Below are 14671 nucleotides of genomic sequence, written 5' to 3' on the forward strand. Positions count from 1 at the left end.
GTTTTAGGGGGTAGGCTTTGCGGAGGGCTAAGATATAATAAGTTCTATATTTAGTAACTTTCCAATGTATTTCTATTAACATTGCTATTATACCTCTAATATAGATTCAGTTTTATACACTTCTTTGGGAAAGATAGAATGTTTCAGCCCACACAGATTTGTTTTGTTTTGATTTATTTATTTTAATGATTAAAAAAGTGGAGAAATAGTTCCAACTAGTGAAGTGCTGTTAGGGATGGGCTATTACTAGGACTTTTTTTTCCTTGACGGAAATATATTTTGGTAGATCTTTCTCTTTTCATCTAAGCTATTTTTATTTTCATATTTCCTTTTGGTTTGTTTGGACCAAAAAAAAAAAAAAAAGGACTTGAGTATACTTCTCTTTTATGTACAAGCAAGTCTTGTTTTCAACATGTATTGAGAAAGATAATTGTTTTAAAATCAATATTCGATGATACTGGCATTTCTGTTTTAATTAGGGTCTCCAACTGTTAGGTAATAGAGTTTTTCAAAAGACAATTTTCAGTTGACTCTGCTAAGTGAAGATCATTTAATAGTAAAACTTCTAGTTTTAGCTTTCCTTCAGGACATTCTTCCTTATCCCTATCCATGTCAAAGTTGGCGTACATAATTCAAAGATTAATTGGAAGGATCAAAATATGTATTCAGTGATCAGTTAACTAAAAGTATTGTTTGCTGCAATATGGACGGCACTGGAGGAGATAATGCTAAGTGAAATAAGTCAAGCAGAGAAAGACAATTATCATATGATTTCTCTCATCTATGGAACATAAGAACTAGGAAGATCGGTAAGGGGAAGAAAGGGATAAAGAAAGGGGGGTATTCAGAAGGGGGAATGAAGCATGAGAGACTATGGACTATGAGAAACAAACTGAGGGCTTCAGAGGGGAGCGGGGTGGGGGAATGGGATAGGCTGGTGATGGGTAGTAAGGAGGGCACGTATTGCATGGTGCACTGGGGGTTATACACAACTAATGAATCATCGAACTTTACATCAAAAACCAGGGATGTACTGTATGGTGACTAACATAATATAATAAAAAAAACATTAAAAAAAATAAATAAAAGTATTGTTTGTTATCAAGGATAAAATGTCTTAGAGTGCTACCTTTGTTTTTTAATCCCTCATGCAAATGATTAATACTCTTTTTTATTTGGTGGAATGTTGGGTTTCTTGGAATACTGGGCAAATCCCTTAAACCCTGTATCTCAGTTCTTTTGAAAATGGGTATATGATTCTAAGTGGTCTTTTGAAGTTCCTTCCAACATTGATTCTACTACCTTTACAGGGTATTTTGAGAATTGTTTGTGCCCAAAACCATACAATAATAACTAGAAAAGAATTTTTAAAATAGTAGATATAAATGTAATTTTATGGACAGTGATTGTAACGTACATTAAAAAGGTATATGAACATAATAATAATAAAAAAAGATAGAGATGCCTGGGTGGCTCAGTCACTTAAGCATCTGCCTTCAGCTCAGGTCATGATCCTAGGGTCCTTGGATGGAGTCCCTCATTGGGCTCCTTGCTCAGCAGGGAGTCTGCTTCTCCCTCTGCCTGCTGCTCCCCCTGCTTGGCCCGCTCTCCTTTCTCTCTCTGACAAATAAATAAATAAAATCTTTTTGAAAAAAGATACAGTATTCTTTAGTCTGATACAAAAGTAATCATAGTCTAATTTAGGCATTTATCCTTTCTGATGTAAGAGTATCTTATACTTGTGCCTTTCTAGAGTTTGGAGATAGCTCAGAATAAAAAGTACAATATTTCCTTGAGCTATGACATTCCTTTTTTAGCTTTTTTTGGGAGAGAAAAATGCATTATGCTAGTGAATTAAAATATTTGCTATAAGGTGCGGGGTAGAAGAGCAAGGCTAGACTAATGGTCTCATTGGAGAAGCCATTTTAAAGCTGATAAGAGTATGATAAGTTATACTCTTATTATTACGAAGGAAGATACTGGACCATTTTGGGTTATTTGATGTTTCTTATATTTTGTCTGAGTTTATCCAGTTCTAAAATTTAATAACTTTAGAGAGCATCTTAAATATAAAGGAAAAAGCCAAGAAGAAAACAGGGGACAGAACTAATGGAGAATTCATTCTTCGGTAAAATTGCATAATAAAAGAAAAATATTTGCTAATAATTCTTTACAACAGTAATTATATGGATTTTGTGTGTGTGTGTTTGTGTGTGTGTGAATAATATAGTTCTCCTCCTGAGTGAAAAAGACATATTAATTTCATGTTCATGTATTAGATTATTGACTTACACTCTTAAAATTTTTTTCTCCTTCCTCCTACAGAATCTGTCTATGATCTTCTCCCAAAGGAGTTACAGTTACCTCCATCTAGAGAAACATCTGTAGCATCAATGAGTCAGACAAGTGGTGGTGAGGCAGGCTCGCCTCCTCCAGCTGTAGTTGCTGCTGGTATGCATTTCATTTTATTTTATTAAAGAAAACTAGTGTGTTCTCTGGCCAACATGAACAGTGCTGGCAAAGTTCATATCAAAAAGAGTGTGATTTGAGGGTTTGTTTTAAAAGGTTTAAATATATACTTTTAACCTTAAAATATTTCAATATACATTTATTGATATAATTCTTATTTCTTAAAATTTCACATTGGCACATCAGTTAGTGCCATTTCTTTTCTAGGAGCTTATCTTCAGCTGTGGAAACAAGCTTGAAGCTCTTTTATTGACTGCACATAAAAAAGTTACATACCAAGCAATGGATAGAAAATTACATTCGAGTCTCTATTTAACAATTATTTTTTAAAATTTGCTTAAAGAGAAAAATATTTTGTATAATCTGAAAAAGGACTCAAGTACTCAAGTCTCTTTTCTGTTTGTAGCATATTATTAAACCTTTTCCCTACATTTAAAAATATGTGACTTTAGACTTCTTTTAAATTCAGTTGAAAGTAATGGAAGATTTGAATGTAATATTTATATAAAGGCATTTTGTAATATCAATGAAAAAGTACGGAAATTAATGTTTGAAATTTATCAACTTTATTTTTACTCAGCTCTCAAATCATACACTTTATATAAAATTGGTTCCATTTTTTAATGAACCAAAATAAAAGATTGATGGATAAGCTAATAGAAAAAGTCTTGATTATTGATAAATTAATGAGTGCTTTCAATAATATTAGATTGCCCAACTGTATTTCTTTTTTTAGTTGGGTTTTATACACTGCTAAGTGTGTTTGGTTTAAAAAAAGGAAAAAATTACATATCTATATATCTACATATATAGATATATTTACACTCTGAAGTTTTATCCTTCTAAGTAGAGGTTTCTTATCCAATAAACCACTCATCTTTTAAATGGTACTTAAAATCCATCACAGCATTGTTCTCAGTAAATTCATTTCATTTCAAAAAGAACAGTGAAGTGGAAGGTTGTGCTTTAAATAAGGATTTGGTACTGTAATTGAATTTCATATATTTTTCTTGTATGCATTAACCAATGTACCATTAACCTTGTGTACAAATCTTTTCCCTGAGCTGTATACTGCAGTGTGCAGCCTTCCTGATTGAGGGCAGGAAAACTTTAAACATAGCAAAGAAACTTATCAGCCCTGCTCACTGTTCATGTGTTGCCAGACATTTTCTAACGGATTCTGTGGATTTAACTGTGATCTTTTTAGTAATGAAATTGGTAAGATGACCTGGTTTTATTTTATATCCACTGGGTTCTAAAATGTCCCTGAATATTTTTTCTGAAATTTAAAATTGTAAATATTGCTTAAAAATTGTATCAGATGATAAAATATGGGCAAAAAAAGATTTTTAATGAAATATTTCACTTTAAATCCACAAGTAGAAATTGACTAACTGATTTCTTTTGTATCTTTTGAGATTATTTTTTGTAGACTTGTTGAATCTATATAGAACTAAAAGTCTGTTTCTTCTGTGCTTTTTAACATCTGTTGACAGTAGATCCAGTTCCTTTTAAAAGCTGAAAAAATGTCAGCTAGGTTTGGAAAAGAACACTTCCTTTTAAGTAATACCAAACTCATTTTCAAGTTTTATCTATAGATATTGAAAGTTCTTGAATTTGAGTCACTGATAGAATGTTGATCCTCCATCCTTCCCTCTATTTGAGAAAATCCTGTCCATATAAATTAGATTGAAAGACATGAATTGAAAAATCATGAAAATAAGAGAATTAACCAAAGGAAGTATTCTGAAGTAATAAATTCTTAATAGAGAAGTTATTGACATTCTAAAGAAGGTGAAGAGAGTAAGGAGGTAACATTGACAGCTTTCTTATATTCACATACAGAAAGTTTCTCTGATCTAAAACGAAGTCATTTGTAATTTTTTTTACATAAATTTACTTTTAGTAACCAATATAATCTTATTCTAGGATTCTGTCTTATTAGTAGAATAGTCTTTGTCATATAACATTATAGGTAGGAGAGTTTAAATTACAGAATAATTATTGTAGGGAAGTCAGTTAGTAGGTATCATTATAGCATTGTTTTTTTATTTGACATGAATATCTTTAGTGACATAACTGTCAAAGAGAAGGATTTGGAGTAAATTACCTAGTTACTCAGTGTTTCCTGGCCAAAAGACTTGATGTCTAGGGAAAGGCACATTAACTTAGACTTCTTTGAGTTTTATTTTTTAATCTATACATTTGCTGTTTAAATATGAAATGCATAAAAATGATGACTCTTGATGTAGTTAATTCTTCAGAGTTTTGAAGGAGCCGGATTGGCTGCTATCAGGTATGAGGGCCTGGTGGGAACAGACTTCTAGTTCTGCTATAAAGGTTTGTGTTTCACAAGTTCTAAATCAATTTAAATTTTAAAATTTAGAGGCTGGGCATACAGGTGTTCATGTACATTCTTTATTACTTAATTATTTAAAATGTGTTTCTCAGATTCGCCAATCTAGATTTTTTCCCTTTACATATTACCGAGGGAATGAGTAAACGTGATGCTGCTAATCCACAATCCAGAATATTGGATAAAAGAGTATCTCTCAAACCTTTTCTGCCTTTGTACTATTCACACTTTTACATACTCCCATCATTAACGTCTTTTTATCGGGTAAGTTCCAGGTTTGGGGCTGGGAGAAAAAGGGCTTAACTTCTACACAACTCCTCCCCTCTCCGTGGGCCAAGTGTCAAAATCTGGGAGATATAGTTGAGAATCACCAGTCTGAAATTTGTACTCCTCATTTTTTGAAGACCTCTGCTTTTGTCCCACTAGAAAGGTAGTTAAGAGTTTGAGGTTTAGAAAAGTAGTTAAGAGTTTGAGGTTCAGTATGTGAATAAGTTTTAGAAATACAGACTTTCTGAACAGTATTGTAGGTTCTCAATAGTTAAGACAGGAGTCATTTTCCTAACACAAGAAAGTTATCCAAATGAATTAATGGCATTTTTGGCAAAATAAGGAGTTGCTCAAGATATGCGACTATGAAAGGATTCTTTTGTTTGATTTTTTTTTTTTTTTGAGGAGGTGAAATCCTAAAGTATAGGTTATAAAGAACTAAAACGCAAGTATTATTTAGAACTAACACAAACAGTTACACCAGAGTTTGGGGAGTTTTTGCAAAGAGATATGGCAAGCATTTTTCTTAAGTAACAGCTTTATTGATAAAAAACTCATACCAATCAACTATTTATTTATTTATTTAAAGATTTTATTTATTTATGTGACAGAGAGACAGCCAGCGAGAGAGGGAACACAGCAGGGGGAGTGGGAGAGGAAGAAGCAGGCTCATAGCAGAGGAGCCCGATGCGGGGCTCGATCCCAGAACGATGGGATCACGCCCTGAACGGAAGGCAGACGCTTAATGACTGCGCTACCCAGGCGCCCCTCAACTATTTTTTAAAATCTACTTGTATGTTTATAGTTTTTAATCCTTAGATTTACTTCATTTAGTTAAAATAGGAAGCCTTTCACAAAAGTGAACAATAAACTTTACTCTTCATTTTAAGAAATCAGTTTATTTTCTTATTCTATCCTAGATTCTTTGTCTTCATTTTGGGATATGGCATTATGTTTATTTGTATCAAAATATGACTTTGCTAAGGTAACTGTTTCAAGTTTCTTTAAAATTTTTATTCTAATTCTTGAGATAAAGAATGAATTAAACCATAAATTTTATTGTTTATGGTTATATAATTTTATAATTCAGTGAGAGAATCTTAAGAATAACTAGTTAGTGATTCTTTTGTTAAAATTGCTATTTTACTTTCAGTAATTATGTATTAATACTTTTTTAAGAAGTAATACAGTCTCAGGATACTGATACTTTGTGGCAGTTTTTAATATGTATAGGTGTACATACAGATTAAGCATGTATATTAGAAATACCAGTTGAGTGTCTCCAATAGTTAGATCACTGGAAGTTTTTAAAGGCTGTAATTTTAGTTAATAACTTTACAGGAAGTGATCCATATGATAAACTTTGCTGTTGGAAGAGACAGACTTATTAAATAGTGCTTTGAATTTTATGCCACAGCTGTTAATAAATCACAGGTACCTAACAGGTATTTTCTGTACTGAAAGAACTTAATTTGAATGCTGTTTATATTGGAGGAGAGGATGCCAGAGAGCTAAATGTCCTGTTATCAAAGAACAGTTATGCTTTCATTTGTTTTAGACATCTTAATCATCTAATAAAATCATAGGAATTTCTGGGGCTCCTGAGTAGCACAGTCGTTAGGTGTCTGCCTTCAGCTCAGGGTGTGATCCCGGCGTTCTGGGATCGAGTCCCACATCGGGCTGTCTCTCTGTCACATAATAAAAATAAAGTCTTTAAAAAAAAAAACCATAGGAATTTCTAAACCATCCATAACAACGGAGTAGTAAAAAAAAATGAGTTGAAGAAAATGTTATCATTTTTGAGTTCCTACTGTGTAATAGAAATTGTGCTGGACAATTTGCATATCATCATATCTCAGTTCTTCCAGGCACAAGATACCTCTCTTCTTTCCTGCTGGCGTCTAAGTTCTTTTCTTCTTGCGATTGTACTTCAGGGAATTGTGTGCTATTATTTCACTTAGATAACAGTAGTTCCTGGACTAAACAGTGTGTAGGATATCGAGTTGGGAAAGTCATATGCCCCTTTAATTCTGCAAGTTTCAGGATCTATAAAATTGGAATATGATTTCTAGGAGAAAATTAAATTTTAATAACAGTGATTCACAGCCACAGAATTATATAGTGCATTGAATTTATTATAATTTATTTACTAGTGTTAGGAAGTATTTGCAGTTATGTAATTTGTATTTTCTTGAGTTGAATAAATTTTGAGGAGCAAATTTGCTTTTGATTGCTGTCCTAAGTTAACTAGGTCAACATATTTCAGAATTTGAACATTTGTGTAGTATACTATTCTTAAAATTAAACTCAAACCTCATTAGCAGGAAAGGTGATTCACCTATGTAACCTATGTATTGATGTTGTGAGCTAAAATGTGAGTTGATCTTGGTTATTCCATATGGTCGGTGATGTCTACTTTTTCTAGACAACTGGACCACTTCCAGAAGGAAGTCAGATTCTAGTTACACAAATGTTGCAAATAGGCTTAAAAACTCTATTCTTGGGGCACCTGGGTGGCACAGCGGTTAAGCGTCTGCCTTCGGCTCAGGGCGTGATCCCGGCGTTATGGGATCGAGCCCCACATCAGGCTCCTCAGCTGTGAGCCTGCTTCTTCCTCTCCCACTCCCCCTGCTTGTGTTCCCTCTCTCGCTGGCTGTCTCTATCTCTGTCAAATAAATAAATAAAATCTTTAAAAAAAAAAAACAAAAAACAAAAAAACCTCTATTCTTCATTCTTTTTACTGAAATTATATTGTAAATCTAAATGTATACATTTATACATATAAAAACATGTATGTACGTATGTATAGATTTATGTTAACATCTGCATTATTAAAATGAAAAGCATAAGCAAACTTGGGACATAATGATTAATTCAGAAATAAGTAAGAATTCAGGAGGCCATCTGTATTATAAATTATCATTGACAAAAAGTGCACATGCCTGTTTTTGATTTATTCCTAAAATGTTTACCTTTCTATTGTCCTCTTGATAATTTTTAGCAACAACTTTATAAATATTTTTATTTATTCTGTTTCTGATGGGAAAAGCACATTTTTATATTACCTGAGTCTGTAGATTAGCATTTTAAAACTACTCAGTGATTCTCAACCTTCAAGACAAAATACATGCATAAAATCATTACTATTTTAATGTATTTTGTACAATTTCACATTAATAAATTAATGGACAGAACTGGGCTTACTTTCTTATATCACCAATAAGATTGATAATATAAATAAAAGGTGTTGCCATACCAATTGCCATAAGTAATTGTTTTATAACAATTAGTTGTATAGGGGCGCCTGGGTGGCTCAGTTGGTTAAGGTTAAGTGTCTGCCTTCAACTCAGGTCCTGATTCCAGAGTCCTGGGATTGAGCCCTGCGTCAGGCTCCCTGCTCAGGAGAGTCTGCTTCTCCCTTTCACTCCTCCACTTGTGGTGTCTGTCTGTCTCTCTCTCTTATTCTCTCTCAAATAAATAAAAATAAAACCTTGAAGAAAACCAGTTAGTTTTACAAATAATACTAATGAAGTTGTATAAATAGTACTCCAGCTAGGGTAGGAATGAGGAGAATGGCTTAGGGTAGGTCACAACAAAAGATTTCACCTGTTTCTGTTATATTTCTTCTCTTAAAAATAAAAACATGTAGTAAAATGTTAGCATTTGTTAAAATATGAGCAGAGGAAGCATGGTATTAGTTTTAAATATTTCATAATTTAAAAACACCATGTGGCAGATGATTAAAATAAGTCAAAATGTTCAATGAACTGTGCTCTTAAAAAGTAATAAAGATATGAGATATATTAGATACTTGATGAATTTATTTTTGACATAAGTGAGGGTACATTACCTTTTCATCAATAAATGCAAGTAGATGTCCATCAGTAGTATTTATTTAGCCCACTGAGGTAAAATTCATTCCTTCACGAAAAGGTGTTATCAATGAAATTAAATAGATAATAACTGAGAAAGTACCTCAAAGTGCCAGGCCTGCACAGGGATAATCTGGATGTAACACACACACACACACACACACACACACACACACACACGTGCGCGCGCATATTATAGTTTTATTTCTATTTATTTATTTTTCCCACATATGAAATATAATAAAATTAGTACGGGTTTCGGAATCATAAGGATCTAACTTGAATCTGATCGCTATCATATCATTTGGTCAGAATTTTGTGAAGGTTAAAATAAATTTGTAATATTGCCCCGTAACTAGACACTAATACCAACATTTTTTCTTAAGGTTTTTATAAAGATAAGTATGTAGAATACTTAACATTACCTGACAATTAGTGATCATTCAATAAACATTGACTTTTTTCCCACATGAGTTTCTCCTTTCATTTGTAATGTTTTAAAAAGTAGGTCTTATTTTTATAAAAATAAGCTTTTTAACCTTATTTTGCCTCTTTCTTTCCATTCTCACCCAGTCTGTTTTTTACCTTTGAAATTTTGCCTGTCAGCCAAGATAGAGCCACACATGGGCCATAGTATTTACATTATGACTTATTCTTTCATGTTGATACTCTCTTAATGGGAGCCCTCGTATATGAAAGAGACATTGATAGATGATGATGAATCATGGGGAAAACAGACATTTCCCATAGGGATGATTCCAAAAGGTGACTGTTCAAGAGTTCTAAGTCCTAGAATTCTCTTCCCACTTTTTTTTTTTTTTAAAGAAGTGTTACATTTGCATGATCAGGTATCAAAACTTCTGGTAGAGCAGTGTATGACTTACCTTCTGTTTTTTGCTTAGACGCTTTGTTTAGTCTACAGTTGGATCTAATATCCACTCTAATCCAGACCCAGGTGTAAAACCCAAGTAATTAAATTACAAGATTTTAATGATATAAATAGTATTTTCTTTCCCCTTTTTCATCTCCTCTAAAAAAAATATGAATACATTGGACTAGAGTTGACAGGAGTACCTTTATTATTTAATCTAAGTATATTAAAATGTATTACATGATAAAGCATTGAGGTAACCTTCAGTAGCATCATTCAGAACGGCTTTTCTCTTTAATTACAACAAAGTTAATATAGTGATAATCTCTGTTTTTGTCTTAACCTAACGTTCCCTTTCAAGTAGTAAAATAATTGAATAGTTGTCTTTTTTTTTTTTTTTTAGCCTATATTTCTTTTGGTCTTTGACAATGTAATAAATATAGTTACAGCTAGTATAGTTATTACCTTTTATGTTTAATCTCTTTAAGGTAAAGGATTCTTTCTGGGCTTAATCTCCTCACCCAGTATTGACCAGTGATGCTATCCAGTAGTACTTAAATCACTGGATGGTAAGAAGCATCTTTCTTTTCCAACAGGAAAGGATTTAAAAACCAAATTGCATAATGTACACTTAGTACATATTTTACACTGCACTTAGATACTTAGGATTGAATAGGGCAAAAGATATATTTAAAGCATTTCTATAAATGTCAGTACACTTAAAATTTTGTGAGCATTGTGGCACCTGGGTGGCTTAGTCGGTTAAGTATCTGACTCTTGATTTTGGCTCAGGTCATGATTTCAGGGTCGTGAGATCAAGCCCTGCATGGTGCTCTGTGCTGGGCATGGAGCCTGCTTAAGATTCTCTCTCTCCTTTTCCCTCTTCTGCTCCCTGTACTCAGATAAGGTAAAAATAATTATTTTAGGAGAATTTAGATTAAAAATGGGAGAATAATTACTGTATAGTATTAGAACCCTGATTGGCAATTTGATGGACTGGGGAAGAAAAAGATGGTTTCCAATAAATCAGTAACAAGCCTTTCAGCTTCAGCAACAGTGCTAATTATTTTTTAAAATAGAGCCTCCAGGATGAAATGTTTTATGTATAAGGGCATATCTAATTTGAAAGTGAAAATTGGTAACTTTTTGAGGGGTATGAGGACGTATGTGGAAGTTGGCCTGAGAAATGAAAAGATTCTTTTGCTGCTAAAATACAGATATTTCTGGGGTGCCTGGGTCACTCAGTTAGTTAAACAGCTGCCTTCTCCTCAGGTCATGATCCCAGGGTCCTGGGATTGAGCCCAGTGTAGGCCTCCCTGCTCAGCGGGGAGTCTGCTTCTCCCTCTGCCTCTCCCCCTTGCTCAGGCTCACATGCACTTGCCCGCATTCTCTTGCTCTCTCTCTCCGATAAATAAATAAAATCTTTTTAAAAAATAAAATAAAATACATATATTTCTTTCTGCTTGAGTGTTTTGGTCAGTGCATATTCTCTTTTATTCTTTAAGGGAATTTGGGTAAAGGCACAACCTAAAAAAACCTGAGAGAGGGCATTCTGGCTTATGGATTAGATTGCATTGGTAAACAGGAGAACAAATTGGTGAATATGAGTTAACAATAATTTTGGATAACAAATTTTTCCACATGCATTTATTTGGATGTTGATAATTTTTTTTAAAGTTTGTTTTAAACATTGCTTATTGTGGCATGTAAGCTTATGTTGGGTGGGAAAAGTACAAATGGAAATTAAAATTGTTAAACATGTAAATTAAATGATCAACCCTACAATTTTTGTTTTTTGTTTTTGTTTTTGGTAAAATAATCTGGATTGCTTATTTTATATGCTGGGATGCTAGTTGTTTTTTCTATTAATACACTTAACTTGCATTCTAGCTTCGCCATTCAGAGACAGGCATCGTGTGGTGGGTTGTGTGACAGTGTCTGTCAATAGTGAAGACAAATAGTGCCAGAGACACTTAACCCATCCAATCTCACCCAGGGTATAGGTCGGTCTCGTTTTCAGACTTCTTCATAAGTCTTTTTTTCTTTCTTTCTTTCTTCCTTCCTTCCTTTCTTTTTTTGTTTCTAAATAGTGGATTGATACTGATTGAAACTAAAAAACTTTTGTAAAGTTTTAAAACTTTACGTTAATACTATAAGAAGAAGAAGAAGAAAAGTAGAAAATGAAGGTTGGCATGTAAGGTGTTGACAAAGCAGGTTTGCAGCCACTTTGTGTGTTCTAGATTTTTCAGTCCCTTAGCAACATGAATGTTGGCCTTATAATTTTTTTCTCTCAATATCTTTCTTCTTTGATCTAAAATTATGTCCTTGTATCTGGTGACTTTTATCAGGCAAGATGTTTAGATTTGAAGTCATTGTTACCAGAAAGAAAATGAAATACTTTAAAAGGATAACTAAGGTTGAACAGTAAGTGTTTTAGACCAGAAATGTTTCCAAATATCTGGATTTTTTTAAAGATTATTTTCTGAACAGTCAATGGTTTACTCTTTCTCCGTTCCACTATTGGTTCACTTAAGCACACTTGCAAAATTTTATGGCTTTTGTTTTAATGACTTTGTTAGGAAGCTCAACTGATTTTGCCCTGATGTTGAAAAGTTATAAAATATATGTGCATATTTAAATGCAGGTATCACATTTTTATTTTGGAAGCTCAGTTAAATGCCATTTCTGTCACACATTTTAAATTAGTGAAAGGTATTTGTTCCTTTTGAGGACTTTAAAGAATGTTTCCAATTTCAAAGCTTTCCATAAAAAGTTTAGTTAGTTCCATATAAAGTGTTATCCTTTTTTTTATGGTATTTTAAGCACTAAAATGATATGGTAATTGAAATAATTTCTGGTTCACAAAACTAGAACTGTAATAGTTCTTAATTTTAAAATATAGTTTAAGCAAGGAGTATATAAAATCTACATAAGTTTCTATATGTGATAGCATTTAAAAGTCCATTTTCATCTTTCTCATCAAATTAATAATACTTAGACATTCTAGGATATCCATGGTAGGCATTATCTGTCGCTCTCCTTATCCCAACTACTTTGAATATTCATGCTGAACCTTAATGATTCCATCGGTTCTTAAAAGAATATAATGTACAGAAGCTGTTCACCATCATTACTGGCATTTGGTCTAGTAATTGGCTACTGCTAATAAAAGAATTATTAGACTTAGACATAGAACACTATAGATGTGATACTTCCTTTCATTTACACATTTTACAACGAATGTGTTCTTTTTGAAATCTTAATTTTCATTAGTATATGTAGAAACGGTTTTCCCTTTGGTTCACCGTGCTCTCTAGTCATAAAAAAGGTTATGGTTCCTCTAGTTCAAAGATAATTTTTTCATAAAAGAAAAAAATGAAAAATATTCATGTATTACTTAGGTAAGAGGATAATTTTAAGAAAAACTTACAGCTTTGCAAAGGATTAGTAAGGGATTTAAAAGAATGAATAAACTGATGAATCACAGACCTATACCCCTGAAACAAATAATACATTATATGTTAAGTAATTGAATTTGAATTAAAAAATTTTAAAAAGAACAAATAAAATTATAAAGGTATAAAATACAAATACATTACAACTATTCTGCTTAGTGAGAAAATAAAAGCAATTATTAAAAGTTTTTTTGGAGTTTTTGTACTTTTAATATGCAGCAGTGAAACATAGTCTATATATTCCTAACAGATAAAAATGGAGACTCAAAACCAAAAAAGAGGGGAAAGGTAGATAGCACATTTTATTTATAACAACTTAGAATATATAGATGAGACAGGATTACATTAGCATTTTAGTTCTAGAAAGTCAGTTAAGCTGTTTTTTGATATTTAATGATATAGTGACTGAAAGGTCTGTGTAGATATTTTAAGTACATTTAAAGTATTCCCAATAATGTTCTTGAGTGCTTTTCTGGGATTGCTTGGGAAGGAGAAATTTATGTTTAGAAATCTAAAATGTTTTTGATATAATTTAATGTATTTTTAATAATATTAAGAATTTTTTAGTCTTAGTAAATTTATGGATTAATACACAAGTAGATAATTTGGCTTATATATAGTTTCAGGAAAGAAAGTTATTAGCACACTCTTTGTAGAAATAGCAAATAGCTACCTCTAAACTCTTGAGTTACTTCTAAACCCGTCCCTGAATAACTATAATGTTATTATAGTAAGATATATTTTAAGCACTTTGAGTGGTAAATCCTTTTTTTTAAACCCGATGTGTTCATCATGGGTATGTTAGTATATTTATTGGCCAATATAACTTTAATTCAACATAGTTAACAAATATTGGCTTCTAATAAATCAACTTAATAAAAAATTTAAATTTTTACTACATGAAAGGTTCTGTGTTAGGTGTTGGAGGGGTCTAAGAAGGGGCCCATAGTTTTTATTCTCTACTTCACCACCTCATTTGGCATTATTATTACACTTAGGTGATGTCTTGCTAACCAGAATGTAAAACATCTTTATGTGAAGGATTTTATACACCATTATCGTCATTATCAACGTAACAATGATATTGTTGTAAAGAGTTTTATAGTTTTAAAAAATTGTCTTACTTGTTGTAGTCTTAAAATGAATAAAATCTTGTATTCTATTTTTGTAGTTTTTTTGTAATTTAGGCTCAAACTGAGATAGGCTTTAAAAAGTAATAATATTTTTTAATTAAATGTTGCTTTCTGCTGTCTTCTGACAGTTTACGTTTTCAGTTTCATAGTTTTGTGCTAATGAACTTTTTTATTTAATAAGTATATCCAGGAAACTGCAGGTAAAATACAGAAATTGTATGTTAGGTGTCCCAAGGAAAATGTATAGA

At 32.2% G+C, this 14671-nt stretch overlaps 1 protein-coding gene across 6 annotated transcripts in view; it reads left to right on the plus strand.

Annotated features, from left to right (window-relative positions):
- NFAT5 (nuclear factor of activated T cells 5) overlaps nt 1-14671 on the plus strand; it is a 125004-nt gene that overhangs the window by 45664 nt on the left and 64669 nt on the right. For all 6 annotated transcript variants that reach the window (XM_087870538.1, XM_087870539.1, XM_087870540.1 and 3 more), the window contains one exon: nt 2326-2451. In XM_087870538.1, the coding sequence (XP_087726664.1) occupies nt 2326-2451 (126 nt within the window). Of the gene's footprint in view, nt 1-2325; nt 2452-14671 lie in introns of those variants that run through there.

The sequence above is a fragment of the Ursus americanus genome, chromosome 21 (genome assembly GCF_024610735.1).
Source record: "Ursus americanus isolate L20-20 chromosome 21, mUrsAme1.1.p, whole genome shotgun sequence".
Lineage (NCBI taxonomy): Eukaryota > Metazoa > Chordata > Mammalia > Carnivora > Ursidae > Ursus > Ursus americanus.